Source organism: Trichosurus vulpecula, chromosome 7, assembly GCF_011100635.1.
Source record: "Trichosurus vulpecula isolate mTriVul1 chromosome 7, mTriVul1.pri, whole genome shotgun sequence".
Taxonomy (NCBI): domain Eukaryota; kingdom Metazoa; phylum Chordata; class Mammalia; order Diprotodontia; family Phalangeridae; genus Trichosurus; species Trichosurus vulpecula.
Genome location: NC_050579.1, coordinates 263493691 through 263513477, shown reverse-complemented (window position 1 = coordinate 263513477; position 19787 = coordinate 263493691). Strand labels below are relative to the sequence as shown.

At 39.6% G+C, this 19787-nt stretch overlaps 1 protein-coding gene across 1 annotated transcript; it reads left to right on the top strand.

The window, feature by feature from the left end:
* Window positions 1-1316: 1316 nt before the first annotated feature.
* On the top strand, window positions 1317-19319 carry ZKSCAN1 (zinc finger with KRAB and SCAN domains 1). Its single transcript, XM_036766029.1, has 6 exons — window positions 1317-1458; window positions 8449-8965; window positions 9263-9410; window positions 10359-10447; window positions 10745-10871; window positions 13392-19319. Exons 2-6 carry the CDS (start codon window positions 8537-8539, stop codon window positions 14279-14281), a joined length of 1683 nt encoding a protein of 560 aa, XP_036621924.1. The 5' UTR covers window positions 1317-1458; window positions 8449-8536; the 3' UTR covers window positions 14282-19319.
* The last annotated feature ends 468 nt before the right edge of the window (window positions 19320-19787 follow it).

Genomic DNA, 19787 nt, shown 5'->3' with positions numbered 1-19787 from the left:
CACTATCACCAGGAATCAAGATTGTGTAAGGGAGAGTAAGCCCCTAGGTTTTGAGGATAGATTTTAATACTTCTATTCTTGCTATATAATCTCTGTAAGTATCCCTCTGAAAAAGCTAATTGATGTTAATTGCTAAGTAACACTAGGAGTTAATCACTGGCAATTGACATTTTGTAATTATGGCTCAAGAAAACAGTATTAGCAAAGAATTACCTCAACCTCTCAGGGTTAACCCTAGAATTCTGAGGGGGGAAATGTAGCCTGGGATTAGGTTTGTGAGAATGGGAGTTGAAATTGGGAAGGATGCTTGAGGTTCAAAAGGGCTCCTAGGTACTTGAGGATGTAAAAGGGATAACAGAAATAATTTGTCACTAAATCCAAGGAGTTTAAATTACGGGTCGGTGTGGTGTTAGGATTACAACATTGACATCTTTTTTTTAATATGCCACATCATTGTTAATTATTGTTAACTAAGACAAACATAGCTACTATCATTATTATTGCATATGGATGACATGTCCTCTGTAGACTACGCAATGCCTAGTTTTGGGATACTATCACTAAACACTAAAAAGCACACAAGTCTGATACCCCATATTTTATTAGGTGCAGGCAGCATCCAGTGACAATTCATTCTTTGGGGTACTATGGTCATTTCTTCTTTTATTGGCTGCTAGGGAGCACACGAGGCAGGGAGTTGGGAAGATGAGTTCAAAACTGGCCTCAGAATACTTTACCAGCTGGGTGAACCTTAGCAAGTCATTTAACCGTCGTCTGCCTCAGTTTCCCCAATTGTAAGGTGGGAATAATAACAGCACCTCCCTCCCAGGGTTGTGAGGACCAAATGAGATATTTCTAAAGCACCTAGAACATAGCAGGTGCTTAATAAATGCTTCCTTCCTTGGTACAGTACAGCTGTGAGCACCGAATAATCTCTTAAAGCTATTTAAGTCCTTCATTTTAAAAAATGGCACTTTGTAATTCTATCTACCCAAGTCTTGCTTCGGTAGACTGATCCCCAAATATTTTATCCATGTTGCAGTTACCTGGGATGACATTTCGCTTGGTATTGTTGCCTCTTGGATTTTGTTATTATTACTACAGAAACAGTTGATTTCTGAGGGTTTATTTTGTAGCCCCGTCAGTTCATATTTAACAAAGAAGCTTTGCCTCCTAAACTCTGCTGAGGTGCCCGGGAGACCAAGCATTGACACAAAGTAGGCAAACTAAAGAACCAACGAGACGTGGGCACCTCCAGAATTCCTAGAGCGTCCCCAGAGTTCCTGTTCCGCCCCGGAAGCTAAGTCCTTGACTTACTTCCGCCCTTTGTGACTCATTGTGTCTTTCTAGGCGTCCGGAGGGCCTTGGGTCTCGTCCTTCCTCCTCTCGTTTCTCCCGTCTCCAGGGGTCTGCGCTCCCTCGCCTGTCACCCTGCCCAGAGCTGCCCCTGGGTCTGCGGTGAGTAAGTCTGGGCCCGGGGTGTGGGGGTGGGGTGCGCTGCGGCCGAGTGGGCCCCGGAGCAGGGCGGAGAGTCTGCAGCCTCGCGGGGTCCACCCCGAGCCGGGCCCGGGCCCAGCGCGCGGAGGGGCTACCAGCCCGGCTCCGGCCAGAGGACTCGCGATCCCCCTGGACTGAGAACGATAAAGGAGAGATCCTGGGCAGGCACGGGAGGAGGGGAATGGAGTGTCCTTGTGGGTGGGCGTGGGGGCGTCTGGTCAGCTTCGCGGCTGGAGCCCGAGCTGGGAGTGGGGGATGGGAAGGAGGGGCGGTGTCAGCCCCGAGACAACCCGTCTGGGCTGGGACTGCGGTTCCCTCGGGGGGGTCCTTCGGGATGGCCGAGCAGTGACCTCGCTGTCATTCCTGCTCTGGCTTCCTGACTCCGTAGCAGCCTCGGGAGGGAGGTTTGGGGGCGGGGGAGTGGGGGGAGACGGAGGTTTAAAGGGCAGGTGACACTTCATCCTAAGGAGTTCGTTGGGATTGTTTTGTATCTAAGGCTCTTTCAGCGATTTCGAGTACGTACATTGTTTGAGCTGGCACGCCTGCTGCGCCAAAGCTGGCAATTAAACCATTTCTGTCTATTCACGTTGTGTGATTTGGGCCTAAGAGGTGAGATGGGGCGGTCTTAGGTACAACCCCATCCTTTTGGTTCCAGTTTTTGGAACTCAGTGCTGTATTTTAATGAACGATTTGGCGTTAAGGTGTGTGTGTGTCTTTTTTTTTTTGTTTTGTCTTTTTTTTTTTTTTTTAGGTCAGGGCGACCAGGGGATTGGTTGAATTGACGTCTCTGTGTTGGATATTTTGTTTGTATTCTGAAGGGCGTTGCTGCATACTTTAGCAGAAAAAGCACTAGACCCCAGAGCGTGGAGATCTGGATTTTGGCTCTGGTGTTGTCAATAACTAGCCGTGTGACCTTGGACGAGTAACTTTGGACTCTTTAGATCAATGTTTCCCCAACTGTAAAATTAAGAAATTAGTAAAATGAAGAAATTGAATTGCATGATCTCCCAAAGACCTTTCCAGACCTATTATTTTGTGAATAGAGCTGTGAAGAGTTCAGCTGAGCTGGATCTCCTCCTCCTTCCCTACACCCCCACAAATACACAATAAGATACTTTCATCATAGAAAGTGGAAATTACATGGACTGGGACCAAAGAAAGCATTTATTGTGAAGGCCAGTTCTAGGCAGATTGTGGTTTATGAACAGTTGGTCGATTGAATTGTGGAGAATTTAGTGCAACCAAAACAGAGCACGGTTGCTGTTTGCCAGCCATCTATGAAAAAACAGCTTTGTCGTACAAAAGATCATTTCACTCTCCTGGAAAGTTTTCTGCTGGTTACTACTTTCACTTTAATTATTGTGACTGTTTACTTGGCAGATGCCTTTCTGGATCATTGGGCATATTTGAAAATTTAATAAGACAGATTTTAGCTTATTCTTGATTTAAATATTCTTTTTATGTTCTAACATGCTTTGAGTTGGATCTAAATGTTAAATAGCTTTCATATTAAATCTTAGCTTTTTTCCTTCTGATACCTTTGGGTAGAATCTCTTGTTAAATTAGTATTGCATTCACATGGCAGAATGGCTTTATAGCTCTATTTTAAAACCTTGTGAATTTTCTGTTTATTGTTTGTCAAAGTTTTGTACTGGTCCTTTTAGAAACAGTTTTTGGAACAAAAGGAGATTTTTTTCAGAATGCCAAGCTCTCAAGTCAATAAGTGATTTGTATATAATGCTATGGGAAAGCTGGTTTCTTAGCTTTCTTATCTCACCTGGAGAGGTTCACAGATCATAGAATTTAGGGGTTCTTTGGGACCTTAGAAGCTATTCCATCTAATGCCTCCTTTTTACAGATGAGAAAACTGAGGCTCATAGAGTTAACTCCCCATTAGACAGTAAACTCTATGAGAGAAGATTCAGTCTTACTCTTCTTAGTATTCCCTAATACCTGACTTTATGCCTGGGACTTGGTAGATAGCTCCATAAATATTTATTGAATTGGATTGTCCAGGCTCTTGAAGCACTAGAACTACTTGGATTCCTGACACTTAGACCATTGTCCTTCCTACTGTACCATGTCTTCCATTGTTATTTGAATATATTATAAATGAACTGAAAAAGGGTGTACAGAGTGAAATCTTCAAATTTACAAACGTGGTTGATTGCTTTATCAATTACTTTTCCAGGTGTGAAATGCCAAATCATTATATTTCAGGAATTTCTTCATGGTTTTTTAGAATAGATAAAAAAAGATAACCATTTTATTCATAAAGCATATGCGTGTGTGTGTATATATATATTTGCAGAAGTTTATGTTTGTTTAAAATGTTCCCCAAAAGGAGTAGGTGTAGGCATCTTGTCCTTCAAATCAACCAAATCAGACTTGAATCAAGTTAGTTAATTAGAAAGTTTAAAGCAAAGCTTCCCTTCCCCTTCCCACTTTGCTCCTCTGACATAGCCTTTACTTTGTATTTATTTTGTAAATACTTATATGTGTACATGTCTCTCTGTGGAAATATCATGAAGCAATTAGCAGATATTTAAGTGCCTGCTTGTGGTATCAGCTATGCATGTGGAGGGGATATATACCCCCTCTAGCTTACTCAAGCTGCCTTTCAATTGCTCCTTGCCTTCACTGCCAGATTTCTAGAAAGAATAGCCTATATTCATGGCCTGTCCTTCCCCACTACTCAATCAGTCCTCAATCCCGTATAATCTCATTTCTGTTCCTACTAGTCTACCCTAACTATTCTCTCCAAATTCAGTAATGGGATCCATGTAGGCAAATAAAATGGCCTTTTAAAGGCCTCATGACTTGCTGTAGGGTCACACAGCTAATACCTAACTTCTGTATCATTTAATATTGCAAGTCAATTTAACAAATATGTATTAAGGCCTACTCTATGCAAAGTGCTGTGCTTAGGCACTAGGGATGCAAAAATAAAAATGGAAGGGGGTAAAAAGTTTCCAAATATCCATCAAGGAACTTGGGGAGAAAAGAAGGAACCAGGGACGGGAGAGAGCATATAACCCATAAACTGATAAATGAAGACAAAATAATTTGAGCAGGAAAGGCTTTTGATTGAAAATCAAGAAGCATGTATGAATACATATTAATAATTAAATTAGTCAAGAAAATATTAAATTAGTCAAGAAAAGTAAGGTGGAGTCAGACTATAAAGAGCCTTAAATGCCAAGAATATATATTGAGAGGCAGCCTGTGATAACTTGACATTTATAGAACTTTGAAGCATTTGACATACGTTACCTAATGTCAGCCTCATTATAATTTTGAGAGGTAAGTACTATAGACATTAAATATCCTGTTTTATTAATGAGAAAATTGAAGCACAAAGAGGTTAATTTAAGTGACTTGCCCAGGTTTCACACAAGTAATATCTGAGGGAAATTTTGAATCTCAGATCTTGACTCCGATTCCAGTACTGTATTCAGTCAGAAGTCTAATCAGTAGAACTAGCTTCTCAGTAACTCTCTTCTGTCCCCTTCTTACTATTCTAACTTTTAACTTCTCAGGTTTAGATTCATTTCACTTTCTTAGCTTCATATACAGTTACCTAACCAATTCATCCTTTAGGCTATTTCTCAAGTAATCTTACTAAAGCATTGTTTCAGAACTGATTCCTCCACCTACACAGGCTTGTGGAGCTTCTTCGTCTTTTTAAATAAAATAGAAACTTGCTCTGGCATTCAAAGCCATCCAGAGTCTGACACATTACTTATATTACTGCTCACCCCCTTTGAATACTCAGTATTCCAGAAAACTGCTTTTTCCCCCTATTCCTTGTTCCTTCCTTTTCCTAGCTAAAGGGTTTCTTCTCATGTAGTCCCCCCCATGCCTAGAATGAAGGCTTCTGCTACCACCACCACTAATTTCCTTGCCTGTTAAAATCATTCCTTTTGTGATCTAGTTCTTAAGCTTTCCTGCCATCCTTCACTGCTCTGACCCAAGCTCAATATTCCTCTCAGTGTCTTGTGTTTCCTTGTACTCTATTTTTGTCTTTATTCTCCTTTTAGATTATAAACTCACTGAAGGCAGAATCTGTCTTTGTATTCCCATCACCAATATAGTACTTGATGCATAGAAAGTCCTTAATATATTTTTAAAATGTTTTCTATCCACAGCCCAAGCATAGAATCTAGTTGGAGAGACGAGACATAGTAAAATAGGCAAGAAAAGTGAGTAACATTGTAAGATAGAATATGATTAATTTAAAAGGCAGTTGTAGGAGTAGTAGATAGAGAGGTGCCTGCTACTGATCTAAGATAAATACTGGTGAGAGAATTCTGGACGTGTCTCCAAATCTCTCCTTCTCAGGGCCTTAGGCATGACTCTAAGGGGAGATTCTGAATCAGTGGTAGGAGTTTCTTCACTGAAAGTTCACAGTATGTATGAATGAAAACACAAATGTATGATTTAAAGGAAAAAAATGTTTTACAACTAAATGTTTTCAATAATAAATCCCATTTATGTGTCATTTTAAGATTTAAAAAGTACTTTTTACAGTCCAGTGAAGTAAGTAGTGAAGAGGGAAGTAGGCTCACTTTATAGATGAGGAGCTACAACTCTCAGAACTTAAATGACTTGCTGTAGGGTGACACAGCTAGTAAGTATCTTGAGGCAGAACTGGAACCTAGTTCTCCTGATTCCAAGTGCAACTCTCCTTCAACTACACAACACAATAATTAGTGTTACAATTCCATGAAGAAAGATTATTGTAGGCTGAAAGGAGTGACTTGACCTTGGCTTTGAAAGATGAGCAGAGGTTTACTGAAGGCAAGAAAACACAAGGCATGTGTTCAGGAAAAGAGTGGACAGACAGTTATTTTGACAGAGTCCTGAGGGACTTGATATGTTTGTGAGAGATAATGCTGTATTTGTTGGGGACCTTGAATACAAAGGAATTTGGGCTTTAGACTGTGGGAGCTATCAAAGAATTGTTAAGCAGGGGAGTAACATGATGAAAGTCTGTTTTTTTAGGAAGATTAGTCTTAAGGCTCAAAGGGATGGAAAGAGATAGATTTTAGAGACTTTGTGAAGAAAGAATTGGCTGGCCTTGATGCCATATAAGATTTGGTATCTATTGTTGCATGAATTTTCTTATCTTTTCAACTAGCTGATGTCAGAATCAGAAACATTTTACTGCAGGGTATTTCAGACTGTGGCACATTCCACCAGCAATTGATGGAAATGTCTGAGGTGGCATAATATATCCTCTTCTCCAAAGCTGCTCAGCCTGAGAAATTAACAAAAGAGATGTGATTCTTCCTGAGCAGATAGATCACTTTGACTAGGTAGGTAAAGGTACTTATTGCTACAAAAGAGGATTATCACTTGTTACAAAGGGGGTGGGGGGAAGTGTACTTGTTAGCATAGTCATTTATGCTAGACCCAAGGAAAGTATACTGTTACTTTATCTGGTAGGAGAAAGAAGGGAACAGCTTCCTTAAACTCAACGGCCTGTGAGTTTTCTTTTGTACTCATAAAAACAGTTGGGGGAAAGGAGGTATTATAGGAGACAGCTGTCCCTGCTGAATGGTGTAAGGCATCGCATGGTAAAAAATGGCAAATACAGGACAAAATGGAGTTATGTCAACTCTTAACAACTACTCTCAGCTCCCAAAATTACTTTTTCAGCAATATCCACCCGATTTTGCCTCCTTAGACCTTTACTGACCCCAGAAGAACAAAGGATATTAGACGCATAGAAGGGTGAATCAAACATAGTTCCTATGGATGGCTAAAAGAATAGTGTCGTTAACAAATAAGAGAAGGTGGCATAAATCAGGATGAGGAACTAGCAAATTTCAAATATGTGAAGTTTGGGAGGGGAGCCTTTTTTGAGTAGAGAGTGAACAATTAATCCTTGCTGATTGGGAAAAGACCAGTGGGATTTATGTTGTCTATATAAAGAGATCATGTGTCTCTCATTTCACTCTCTTCTTGCTTCTATCTTTGAAAAGAAATGAAAGAAGAACTTTGAGGGAGAAAAAGGAAGCTAACGTTTATAGAGAATTATGGTGGTAGCAGCCTGCAGCCTCAGGTAGTCACAGGAGAACCCACAGCTATAGGTTGCTATAAAGGTTTTTGTTGCCTGGCCTGAAGCCTAGAACCATACCCTTGAAAAAGATTTAGATCTAAATTAAAAGAAGTAGGATGAATTACAAAAAAAAAAAAACTTTTCAATTATGCATGTTCAGCATTGGAATAGGAATCATAACAGTTGATTTTAGTGAGAAAGGTACCACACTTTTTCATGTTTCTTTAAATGTACAGATATGTGTATTCTTTTCCATTATACTGTTAATGTTTTATGTTTTAATAAATGCTTCTATTTTTCAGTTTTTAAAAGCTATGAAGTGGAAAATTCATGATTCTGCTTTGGATCTCAGATTAAAGCATGTGCCTTGTCTCTCAGACCAGAGTCCACATAAAGAATGCACTGTTCCTCACTTATTGGCAGCAAAAACTGCAGGAAAAATTTGTAGGGGGAGGAGGGAAGGTGAGGAGGAGGACTACTAGACTGGTGATTTAATTAGTGTAGGCACCTCTCTATGAGGAAGCTCCCCCTCTGCCCGTGCTGATCAGCAGCTGTTCTGTAACTTAGAGGCTTAGAGAGTTGCCCAGGGATGCTCAGGTTCTTTAGTGACTTGCCCACAGTCTCACCACCTGAATGTAATAGGCAGGACTTGAATCCAATTTTTCTTGGCTTTGAGGTAGACTTTCTAGCCTGTTCCAGGTAAATGTCATTGTGACAAACCTAAAGAAATAAAAGTTAGACATTAATGTCACAGTTGCTTGTCAGTTTTATTGCTAATCAGAGTGGTCCTCAGTGAATTCCCTCGGTGAAGGTGGGCAAATGTTGGATGCCCTAGAAACGTAAGTCATTTTCTTTTTTTTTTTTAATAAGAATTTTTTGTAATTCAGGAGCAGTGCAAGAAAAAAATCCTCAGATATCTCCCGTGTCAGTCTGCCCGACAGATTCCAACAGAGTGAGGACGAACTCTGAACCTGAATGATGACTGCAGAATCTAGGGACGCTGCAGTCATGACCCCTCAGGCTATACAAGATAAAGAGGGACTTGTGATAGTAAAGGTGGAAGAGGAAGATGAAGAAGAACATCTCTGGGGCCAAGATTCTAGCCTTCAAAGAAGCAATAGCCCTTCTGATCCAGAGATTTTCCGCCAACGCTTCAGGCAGTTCTGCTACCAGGATACTTCTGGGCCGAGGGAGGCCCTTGGTCGCCTCCGGGAACTTTGCCATCAATGGCTAAGGCCAGAGATGAATACGAAAGAGCAGATCCTAGAACTGCTAGTGCTGGAGCAATTCCTGGCTGTCTTGCCTAGAGAGATCCAGACCTGGTTGCAGGAGTACCGTCCTGACTGTGGAGAGGAAGCAGTGACACTGTTGGAGGATCTTGAGCTTGATTTATCAGGACAGCAGGTGAGAAAGGAGGAATGAAACATACATTGGGTGAGCAGAGCGTGGGCCTTGAAACTGGAGTAAGGGAATTCAGCATGACGTTAAGTTTTGTTAAAGTTTTTAACTGAGTTAAAATTGGAGCTAGTTCCTTTGTTGAATGCTAGGTGTCCCCTTTTGTCCTGTTTTCTTGACTTTTAAATCTAGTGCTGTTTCTAACTGTGTCCTATGTTTTAAGGGGGTGATTCTTATCTTTTCTCTGAAGTTTTAAATCTCATTACCACAGTGATTCCCAGATAAACCCAGCTTTCTTGTCCTCAGGTACCAGTCCGTGTGCATGGACATGAAATGCTGTCCCGGGAGATGGTACCACTGGGAGCAGCACCTGGATCTTCAAGCTTTGAATTCCAGCATCGGACACCCCAGATCAAGCATGTAACACGAAAGCCAAGTCTTTTACAACAGAGTGGTAAGGAACAAAATTTCATTCCTGTGGAAATAGAGGAATTATACTGAAGAGTGTTATCAAAAGACCTAGACATTGATGCTCTTTGTGTTTCTGGATTCATAAGGCTGAGGTGCTGTACTTCAGTGTACAATTTCCAGTGGTTCAGTTCTATTCATGATTCATTTTCCATTTCTTATCTCCAGTGTCTTTGCACTTAGAACATTTTCAGTTTTACAGTAACTTTCAAAATCTACTTATGTTTCCCCAACAGCAGAAGTTGTTCTTCTGTTTTGAATTTCTCCTTTTTTGCACATAGTACAATTAGTGTAGTTATTCCCAACTCATCACTGATGCCTATTAATTCACTGTGCCCTTATCACATTTTATAATAAATTGTCCCAATTCTGTCCAAATTTGTCACTGTCTAAACATTCAACCCACATGTTTTAATAACATCACTATCTTTTAGACTACTGCTGCTTAAGACATTTTAAAAGCCATTTTTTTATTTTCCCAGTTATTACCAAATGCTCTGGTCCTTGCCTCTTGGCCTGCATGAAATTGAGCCACAGATCAGACCCAATACATGGATTCAAAGTTATCTACTCCTGCATGTTGTGCCTTTTAGAAATCAAGAGTAGTCTGTGACAGTAACAGAACAACCGGAAGTCACACTTGGGGCAAATCATTTTAACTTGTCTGAGCCTCAGTTCTTCAGAATGAAGTTGTTGGACTAGTTTATCTTTCAGGTCTGTTCCAATTCTAAAATGCCATTGATCCCCTTTGGAATTTTACTGCCTGAAACTGGAAGATGAGTAGGCAGGAATCATATCTTTTCTACATTCTTTTGAGTTATTGTACCTTAGCCACGGGTGAGAGGTGGAGGTTAAAAGTAGGGGATAGAGTCATCTTATATTCTACATTCAAGGGAAGCTTTAAGACAGATCTCACAGCTCCTTTCTTCCTCAGCTTACCCTACTTCCCATGTTCCTGTTTCCCATGAGAGGAGTCCTAGAGACCAGGCTGTTACCTCTGCACTATTCACGGCAGATTCCCAGGTGAGTTGTGGGCCTCCTCTGTCTTCACTAAGACCTTTGTTTTCATATATTCTTTTGGAAGTTTCTTCTGTAGATCTCACCTACTATATTCATTTCTTACTCAGATTAAGCTAACTTCCTATGTCCTAATTGCTGTCTCTCCTTTCTTCCTATCCAAAAGCCCATACCCATTTAGGATCCTTTGCTTTCTCATAATCTTTCTCTTTGCTTTCTCTTAATCTTAATTCATCTGGCTCTGCCTCATAGGTTTGTAGTAGATGTGTTGAAAACTGAGTTGGGAATCTCATATTGTTTCAGGCATTGGTAAAAATCGAGGACATGGCTGTGTCTCTCATCCTGGAGGAATGGGGATGTCAAAACCTGGCTCGGAGGAACCTCTGTAGAGATAACAGACAGGAGAATTATGGGAACATGTTCTCTCAGGGTAAGAACTAATGGAGGCGTAAAGGGAGATCATTGTCTAATAAGATTTCTTTGCCTCCTGATTTGTTAGTTGTGGAGTTTGTGTGTTCGGCCACCAAATGGCCAAGAGGGCTTGTCGATAGATAAGAGCATTTGAGTTAGTGTTTAGAAGCAGGACATTTCAACTCCCTGTTCCGAGGTCACAAAAACATTTGTTTGCTCTGTTTGGGATCATTCTGTAAAAATGGAAAAAGAGAACTTCCTTGTGTTTTGTGTCCTTATCTTCTTCATCCTTTCAGTTACCTGGAGATGACCCTCACCCAGCTTTATTGGCTATCATTACTAAGGACCTTTCTTTGTCTCTTAGCAGGGAACAAGCAGATAAATTAATTATCCTTTTGAACCAAATTATCAGTTAGTCCCCTGGGAGCATGTCACTGAACTCTATGGAGGGTCCTCTCACTTTAACATGTATTCTCTGGTTAATTCTTCTCTGTTGCCATTCACTCCCACTGAACAGTTTTCTAGAACAGTGCTTTGTAATTCCACAAACATTCCCCATTTCCTTCTCTGTGACCAGGATTTCCAGACCATATATGATTACCTACTAAGAGCTATGGTTCCAAAAAAAAAACTGTTAGACTTGCTCTGTTTCCTCTCCTGTTGTACTTTTTCTACAGTCTTACTATTTAAAATGTTTTACTAGACCAACAGAAAATGTTAATCTGTTTAAAGTGTTTACAATTAATTTTCTACGCTTTTTTATGTTCTCACGAGGTAAAACCTTAAAGAAATAACATGCAGTGGAAGCCAAACTAAGATTTCCACTCTCATAGAAGAGGGAGAGGGAAGCAGGGAAAGGGAGGAAGTAAAAATAGACTTAACTTCCTGTTCATTTTGTTTGGCCTTTATGATATTTTGGTCGCTGAATTAAGTCTCCAAGATAATTAATTTCTTCTAAGCGCTATGCCTGAACCACAGCGAGTTGCTGCTAGGTGACAGTGCCTACTTAAGGTTGCCTAGTTCTAGTACTTAAGCTTCCAGAAGGAAACAAGAATTTATTAAATACCATGTGCCAAACACTTTAAAATATCTCATTTGATCCTCCCAACAACCCTGTGAGGTAAGTGCTGATTATCTCCATTTTACAGTTGAGGAAACTAAGTAACTTGCCCAGGGTCACACTGCTACCAGGTGTCTGAGGGTGGATTTCAACTCCAGTTTTCTTTATTCCAGTGCCAGTGGACAAAGGTCCACTGTGCCACCTAGCTTCCTGCTGTATAACTGAAGAGCAGTGATGTAAGAAACTATCTATTCTCATTTTTCCTAAATAAAATAATGAAATAATAAATGTCTAATAAAATAGACATTTTATTAAGATAGCAAAGAACTGATTTTGTCTTAAAGCAATATAGAAGTTTTAGAGCAAAGTATAAATAAAAACATTCCTAGGAATAAATATTTATTGCTAAACTAAACTATAATTAAACCATGCTCATGAGTACTTTTGTGTATGTTATCTTACCATGAAAGGTAAGACTTTAAGGCTTGTATCCTGTTTGCCCTTTGATCCACCTTATTCTTAGTAGAGCATCAGGGAAGGTGTTAATTGTGCTCACTAATTATACCTTCCTGGAGTAGCCTCTCTCCTCTGTCCCTTTATTCTAGCACTCACTGCTTTTTTTATTTAGAGATTATAGGTATGGAGAAAATGCTTTGAGTTTCGTCAAGCAAAGGTCCATCTGGCCTCTTCAGAGCTGCTTGCCCTGCTTTTTAATTGCCCTCATACTGTGAGAATGCCCTCACAGAGAGGGAGAGATGTTCTTTTTTGGAAACTTCTAGATCTTATTAAATAATACTTTACATTTTTATAGTACTTTATGCTTACAAAGTGCTGTATGTACGTTATTTTGATTAAACAAAATAGAGTGCTTAAGCAAATGATTTATATGTGTATGTACATGTAAATATATGTGTGTGTATAGGTATATGTATGTGTATGTATGTTTATACATACACACGTATATATTCATGGTATTTATGGGTTAACTATAGCAATTAGTATTGTAGGAAATGGCAGCAGGAGTTTGAGCTATTATCCTTTACCTCCTTTCTCCTACTCATTTCTTTTAGTACATTTCTTCCATACTGACATCTTTTTCTTCTAGCTATCTCCCTTCCCCTCCACACACAAGCTTCACCCAATGGGCTCTGTTCCTCTTGCTCATTCTCATGAGTTACCTGTTTTTATCACCCAATCTTTTTCTTTCTCCCTGCTCTCTCTTACCTTTCTGTCCATCCATCTTACTTTGGTTTATTATCCATGCAGCTCACCCCTGCTGACTTAACTTTCCCTTTAGCACCTCTAAAAAGTACTTCCCCCTATTGTCCCTGGGTGCTTTGCCTTCCCTTGTCACTTGCTTCCCTTGTGAAGCCGCTTTGCAGACATAGCCGTGTTCCCCTAGTAAACGACATCACTTGATCATTGAGCACTTCTACTTTTCAACAGAAGAAATGGATATTTGTCTTTTCTGTTTGTCAGGTTGTGGAAGCAGGTCAACCAATGAGGAATCCACTTCAAAGGAAGATATTTCGGAAGCAGCAGCATCTCATGGGGAGATATCTGGAAGATTCCAAAGGGAATTTGGAGAAACATGTGAACAGGAAAGCAGGTTAGAAAGGCAACAGAGAAACTTAGAAGAGAAACTGAAACTAGAAAAGACAGAGTTTAGACAGATGACAGTCAAGGACAAGAAAGCACCCACAGGGGAGCGAGGCCATCGAGAGAAAGGCAAAGGATTGGGGAGAAGTTTCAGTCTGAGTTCAAACCTTGTTACACAGGAAGAAGTTCCTACAGGAACAAAATCCCATAAATGTGATGAATGTGGCAAATGCTTTACAAGGAGTTCCAGTCTTATTCGACATCGGATAATTCACACTGGAGAGAAGCCCTATGAATGTAATGAGTGTGGGAAAGCCTTCAGTCTTAACTCAAACCTCATTCTTCATCAGAGAATCCACACTGGAGAGAAACCCCATGAATGTAATGAGTGTGGGAAAGCTTTTAGTCATAGCTCAAATCTTATACTACATCAGAGAATCCACTCTGGAGAAAAACCTTATGAATGTAATGAATGTGGCAAAGCTTTTAGTCAGAGCTCAGACCTTACCAAACATCAGAGAATCCACACTGGAGAGAAGCCCTATGAATGTAATGAATGTGGCAAAGCTTTCAACCGGAATTCATACCTTATTCTTCATCGGAGAATTCATACCAGAGAAAAACCATATAAGTGTAATAAGTGTGGGAAAGCGTTCACCCGAAGTTCAACTCTTACGCTACATCACAGAATTCATAACAGAGAGAGAGCGTCTGATTACAGCTCCACCTCACTAGATGCATTTGGTGCATTCCTGAAAAGCTGTGTATAAAGTGAAATTTCCCATTACCTTCCATAATTTCATAGATGTGTGCCCATGGGAAAAATATTTGGCCTCTAATATATAATCAAATCACACTTTAAAAAGTACATCAAACAGCAGTGCTGCCTTTGTCAGTATAATCTGTGGGCATTTACTTCTCCAACGCAACCCTCTGCAAAAAAGGTTAGTCAGATAGATGATCTTACTTAAGAATACATGCACACATTAAGATAAACACCAGACTTTTTGGGAATGAGGACACTTATAAGAAGCTAGTCAAACTTGTTGATTCAAGGGATCCCTGTCTGCAGCCACCGATGTAATTGAAATCCACCGAGCTTGAGATTTGTATCCCCGGTGCCTAGCACAGTGCCTGGCACATAGTAAGTGCTTAATGGATACTTGTTGCTTAATTGGCTTAAACTGAGATTAGGCAGTTTTTTTCTGCAAAGCAAGCAGTGCTTGCCCAACATCTTTTTGTACATCATGACCCATAGGATACTTACAGAATCCTGGCCTGGGGCATGCTGCTACAACTAAAACATGAGTAATCAAAGGTGGGATGCCAAAGCTGAAGAGATCTAAGGCTATGCAGATCAAAACCAAACCAAAGACTTCTAGCTCTTCCTGAAGAGTATGTACGGATGACTCAACTCATATCTCTCCAAAAGAGTGTAGTTGACTCCATCCTTATCACAGAGAAATTCTATAGAAATGACAGTACTCTCCCTTTTCTGAACTCCTATAGTGCTATAGTGTTCCTGTAGTCTTATATAGAATTTAGCTTTTGATTGTATACTGTCTTTTAATTGTCTCATGAATGTAGTAAATCTTACCTCCCCAACGAGATTCTAAGGAACTGATCTCCTACCTAATAGCCTTAGTAAGAACTGATAGGAGATTATTGTTTGATGACATTATTCTGTTCCTTGCTAAATAAGTACTCACTGACTTCTTAACAGGACTCCCAAACTGAAGCATGAGTCCTGCTAAAGTAGAACAACCCAGCCTAATTTCTGCAGAAACCACCACTTGTTGCCATGTAAAATTCTAAAACTCTATAGAATGCTATTCTCCCTGAGCTCTTTAAGCATAAAAGGAAGGTACCGCTTGCCTGCGTACTTAAAATCTTTTAAAATACATAAAGTGTTAGCTAAGTGGCACAAGATTTCAGAGGCATCATTATCACCTTTAAGAAGTTAATTGAAACAATGACTTTGACTCCCTTTGGTTGCTGTGACTGGTAAAATCCTAGCCATGCATCTCTCACTTTAGCTCCTGCACAGCATGGCCAATTGGGTGCCCTCCAGATGTAGTCAGACAAGTGGGACTATCGCCTCTGTACTAAATTCTGTGCCTCTAACTGAAGCCTGAGATTGTATCTGCTTTTCTGTCGCTGTGTCACACTGCCTTCATATTTAGCTTTCAGTTCTCTACAGCCTTGGATCTTGTTCAGACAAGTATCATCTAAGTCACATTTTTCTCACCTTGTGCTTGTCAAGCTAATTTTTTGAACCCAATTGTAAGACTTTATACTTATCTCTATTAAATTTTTTAATAGATTTATGAGAGGCAGTGTGACATAATGGATAGAAAGTTGGCCTTGGCCAGGAATATCTAGGTTTAAGTCCTGCTTCTGACGCATACTGGTTATATGGGCAAGTCACTTAACTTCTCAATGCTCTATAAATTGCAGAGGCAGTATCAACCCATATTACCAGAGGAAGTGAGTCGCCAGCAGTTCCAGTTCCTGTCCTTAATATATTTGGCTCATCATAATAGCTTTGTAGAAATATTTTGTTGCAGCCTGATTATTACCACCAAGTTAGCTAACTCCCAACTTTGTGTCATTTACAAATTTGGCAAGTATGCCATCTTTGCCTTCTATTCAAGTCACTAAAAATAAAAGTAAAATAACATGAGGCTAAGAATGGATCTGTGGTGCACTTCTGGAGAATTCCTGAACAGTTACCTGTTATTCTTTGCGTCTGGTCATAAAACCAGTTCTGAATTCACCTAACGGTACCATTAACTAGTCTATATCTTTCCATCTTCACCACAAGGTTAGCATGAGAGGATTCATCATATGTTCTACTAGTCTAGATAAACTATGTAATAGTTCATTCATCTAACAGTTTAGTACATTCCTTAAAACAGGTAAACAAAACCACCTTAATAGCATATTTGACATGACCCATTCTTGATGGAGTCATAGTAACTTAGTGATCATTTCCTGTTTTCTAGATTATGTGATAAGAGTTTTACCAGGAATTGGGTTAGTTCACCAACCTATACTTTGCAGATTTCCTTTCCCTCCCTCCTTTTCTTTCCTTCCAGAAAATAGGGACAAATCTGCCCTTTGTCATCTTTCAGAAAATGACTAAAAATGACCCAGTAATCCCATCCTCCAGCTTTTTCAATACCCTGGAACCTAGGTTAGCTAGAGCTGGTGACTTGAACTCAAGAAAAGTAGCTGGGTGCTCCCACTGTCTCTTTATTTTGGATTTTAACTTTGTAGTAACCATTTTTTAGATATCCTTTCTGGTACAAGGATTATTCTTGGCCAAGAAAGCAAACAAAATAAGAATTAAATCTGCCTTCTCCTTATCATCTCCATAGATTCCTTATCATGGTCCCTTACTGTGGTCCTATCCCTTTTGTCCTTCCACTCATCTCATCATAGTAAATAAGAAACCCAAAACTTTTTTTTCCCTTAGCATTCAACAACTTCAGCTCATTCTGAACTTTAGGATTCTTGACACTATTCTTATAAGAATGTTAGTATCTTTTGATTCCACGTTCTATACATGTCCTTTCCACAAATTTGTTGATGTATAGCCACATCATTCTCTTTAAACCAGCCCTTTTCTTCCTCACTGGAATTGTTTATATCTTTAGGATTTAATACTTGGGAGCTGAGTTCCTCTAGAATTTTAGACCATGACATCCCACCTAACCTTTCTATCCTTTGGAGATTTTATGCCCTGATTTCCCCTTCCATTCTCACAAATTCTAAAATAGAATAGTCATTTCTCCTTAAGATTCCTACTTCAGCAACCTTCAACTTCCTTTATTGCCCAGGATCAGATCCATTCTAAGAGTTCTCTTAAGTGTTCAGCCTTTTGGAAGAATGAAATTATCACGTTCATTGTTATTAAGCCTTTTTGAGCTAACCATGTTTCAGAATACAAATAGGGAGCAAAAAACCAGCAGGTGGACACTTCCATGTCCATAAGGCATGAGTTTCATCATAAGGAAAAAGCAATCAAGAGCATGTCATAGAGCTGTTGATGATTGCCCTTTAACTGGACATGGAAAATAGTACAGAATTGCCAAGATGGACAGTACTACAGCATAGAAACCCTACACATAGCATGAGAATCTGAACTGGAAAAACAACCGAAAGCTGTCACTGAATTCTACAAGACTTCACATTCTGCAAGAATTCACTGAACACAACCAAGAAGTTGGAAACTAAAAACGACAGCTGAAAGTCAGGCACCAAATAAGTTGAATTTCTCTAGAGCTGCTTTTTCTAACATCTATTGTGGCTCTGTGACCTGGACCAATTTCTCAAGCTGGGTTAGGGTTAGCTAATTAATGACATTTGTGGGCAATATTGTCCGGAACCTGAGTTTAGCAGGACCAGATCATCATTAACCAAGTCCATGAATGTCTCCAATATAATAGTAGAAGGTAATGCTTAACACAGCTGAGTTGGATACTGATGAACAGCATACCTAGGTGGCAAATTTATAAAATACCTGAAGTCAAGGATTCAGGAAAAGGGGAAAGAAGAGATACTTCAAGAATCCATGGAAGCAGAGCCTCCTGAAGTGTGGCATAACTGTGGATGATTGACCAGTAACTACAGTTCACAGACCAAACTGATAATCCAGAAGGTCTGGAGTTGCTTTTTTTGAGCAAAGACTTTGGATCATCCTGTGTTCTAAGGGGCCATAGCAAGAAGAGTAACAAGTTAATCAGAAATTTCAGCTGGACACAGATTCCCAGTATGGACAGTGTAGGAAGGACTTTATAATTCTCACATTAGTCTTTGCAGCTACATAGCTATACCCTCATCTTCAAAAATTAAATACTATTATCATTAAGCCTAGTTAATTTCCATTTTGTTGAGACTTCTCACTAAATTGGATTTGTCCCACTGGCTCAGCATTTGCCTCAGATATAACAAAACTCATTAAGTGGGAGAAGAGCCACATGGACAGATGCTTTTTCTAAAAGTATTGCTGACCTTAGTCACTGACTAAACCAGTGTCTTAGGGCATTAGTTCATCAAATATCACATACTGTAATAGTGTTGTTAAAAGGCTGGGGGACTCTCAGCACCAAAGTGTAATTCTGGAGTAACTGTCAGTTTATCCCTTTAAAGCACTATATAGTTAAATATTCAATAAGGTTCTGTATGTAGTTGGCCCCGTGAAATTCTTTGAAGGGTTTTGGTTTATGTTTTGCTCCAGTTCTACCAGGAAGAAGGAAAAGAAAATCTTTGATTTGCTAGTAGTTTGAAATTGTGTTTTGCTTCCAGTCTGGCAGAAAGCTAGAATTCAGGAAATATGCAAAACATCTAGATATGTAGTGTACTTGTATATTTTGATAAATTAATTAAGGGAACCTGCTAGATGAATATATACAGAGAGAGAAATTTGAGATGGGTGTTGAAGTTGATACCTTATAATTCCTTCTGGAGAGAAAAACCCTTTAAATGTGAAAAATGTGGTAAGCATCTGAGCCTTTGGACTGCTGCTAACCCTATACAGTCTGTCAGATTTTTTAAGTTTGCACCTCTCTTTACTAGAAAACAACTATTTCATCCAAAGATAATAGCAATCAAGATAAGCCACCTTTAGAAAACTAACAGCAGAAGCCTGAGAAAAGGCTACTTCTAAGAAGACTGTATGTATTGCAGTCCTTTCTTCCTTTGGTATGATAGATTTAACTAGATTGAACAAGGCTTTGGGAAAAAAAGATGAGCTTGTAACAAATAATGTTACAAAGGTGAAATAAATACACAACTGAAATTTAAGACAACTGATCTAAACATTTACTTGATTTGACACCAGGGAAATTGCAAGTTGCTTTCAAAAAGTGGCTTAATGAATTTAGAAACTTTGTAGGGGAAGCTCAAACTTAACTCCAAAGGATCGATAAGATAAAGAATGAGACCATAAGGAAATAACAATTGTAGAACGTTGTCTCTGTGTTAGTTATAACCAAAATGTCAGTATTTGTTTTGTTCTTCCATCCCTTATCTATTCTGTAAACCCCATGGGGTCAGGGTACGTGTGGTTTCTTGTTTAAAAATTTCTGTAAGAGGATCACATTTCCTTTTCAGCTTACCTTGCTGCCCCAGATTTTAACGGCAGAGATTTGGAGCAGTGAAGAAGAAATCAATGTAGTTGTAGACAATAAGAAATGACACTGTGGCGGTTCTTGATGTTGAGTCATTTTTCAGTCGTGTCTCACTCTTTGTGACCCCATGGGGGGTTTTCTT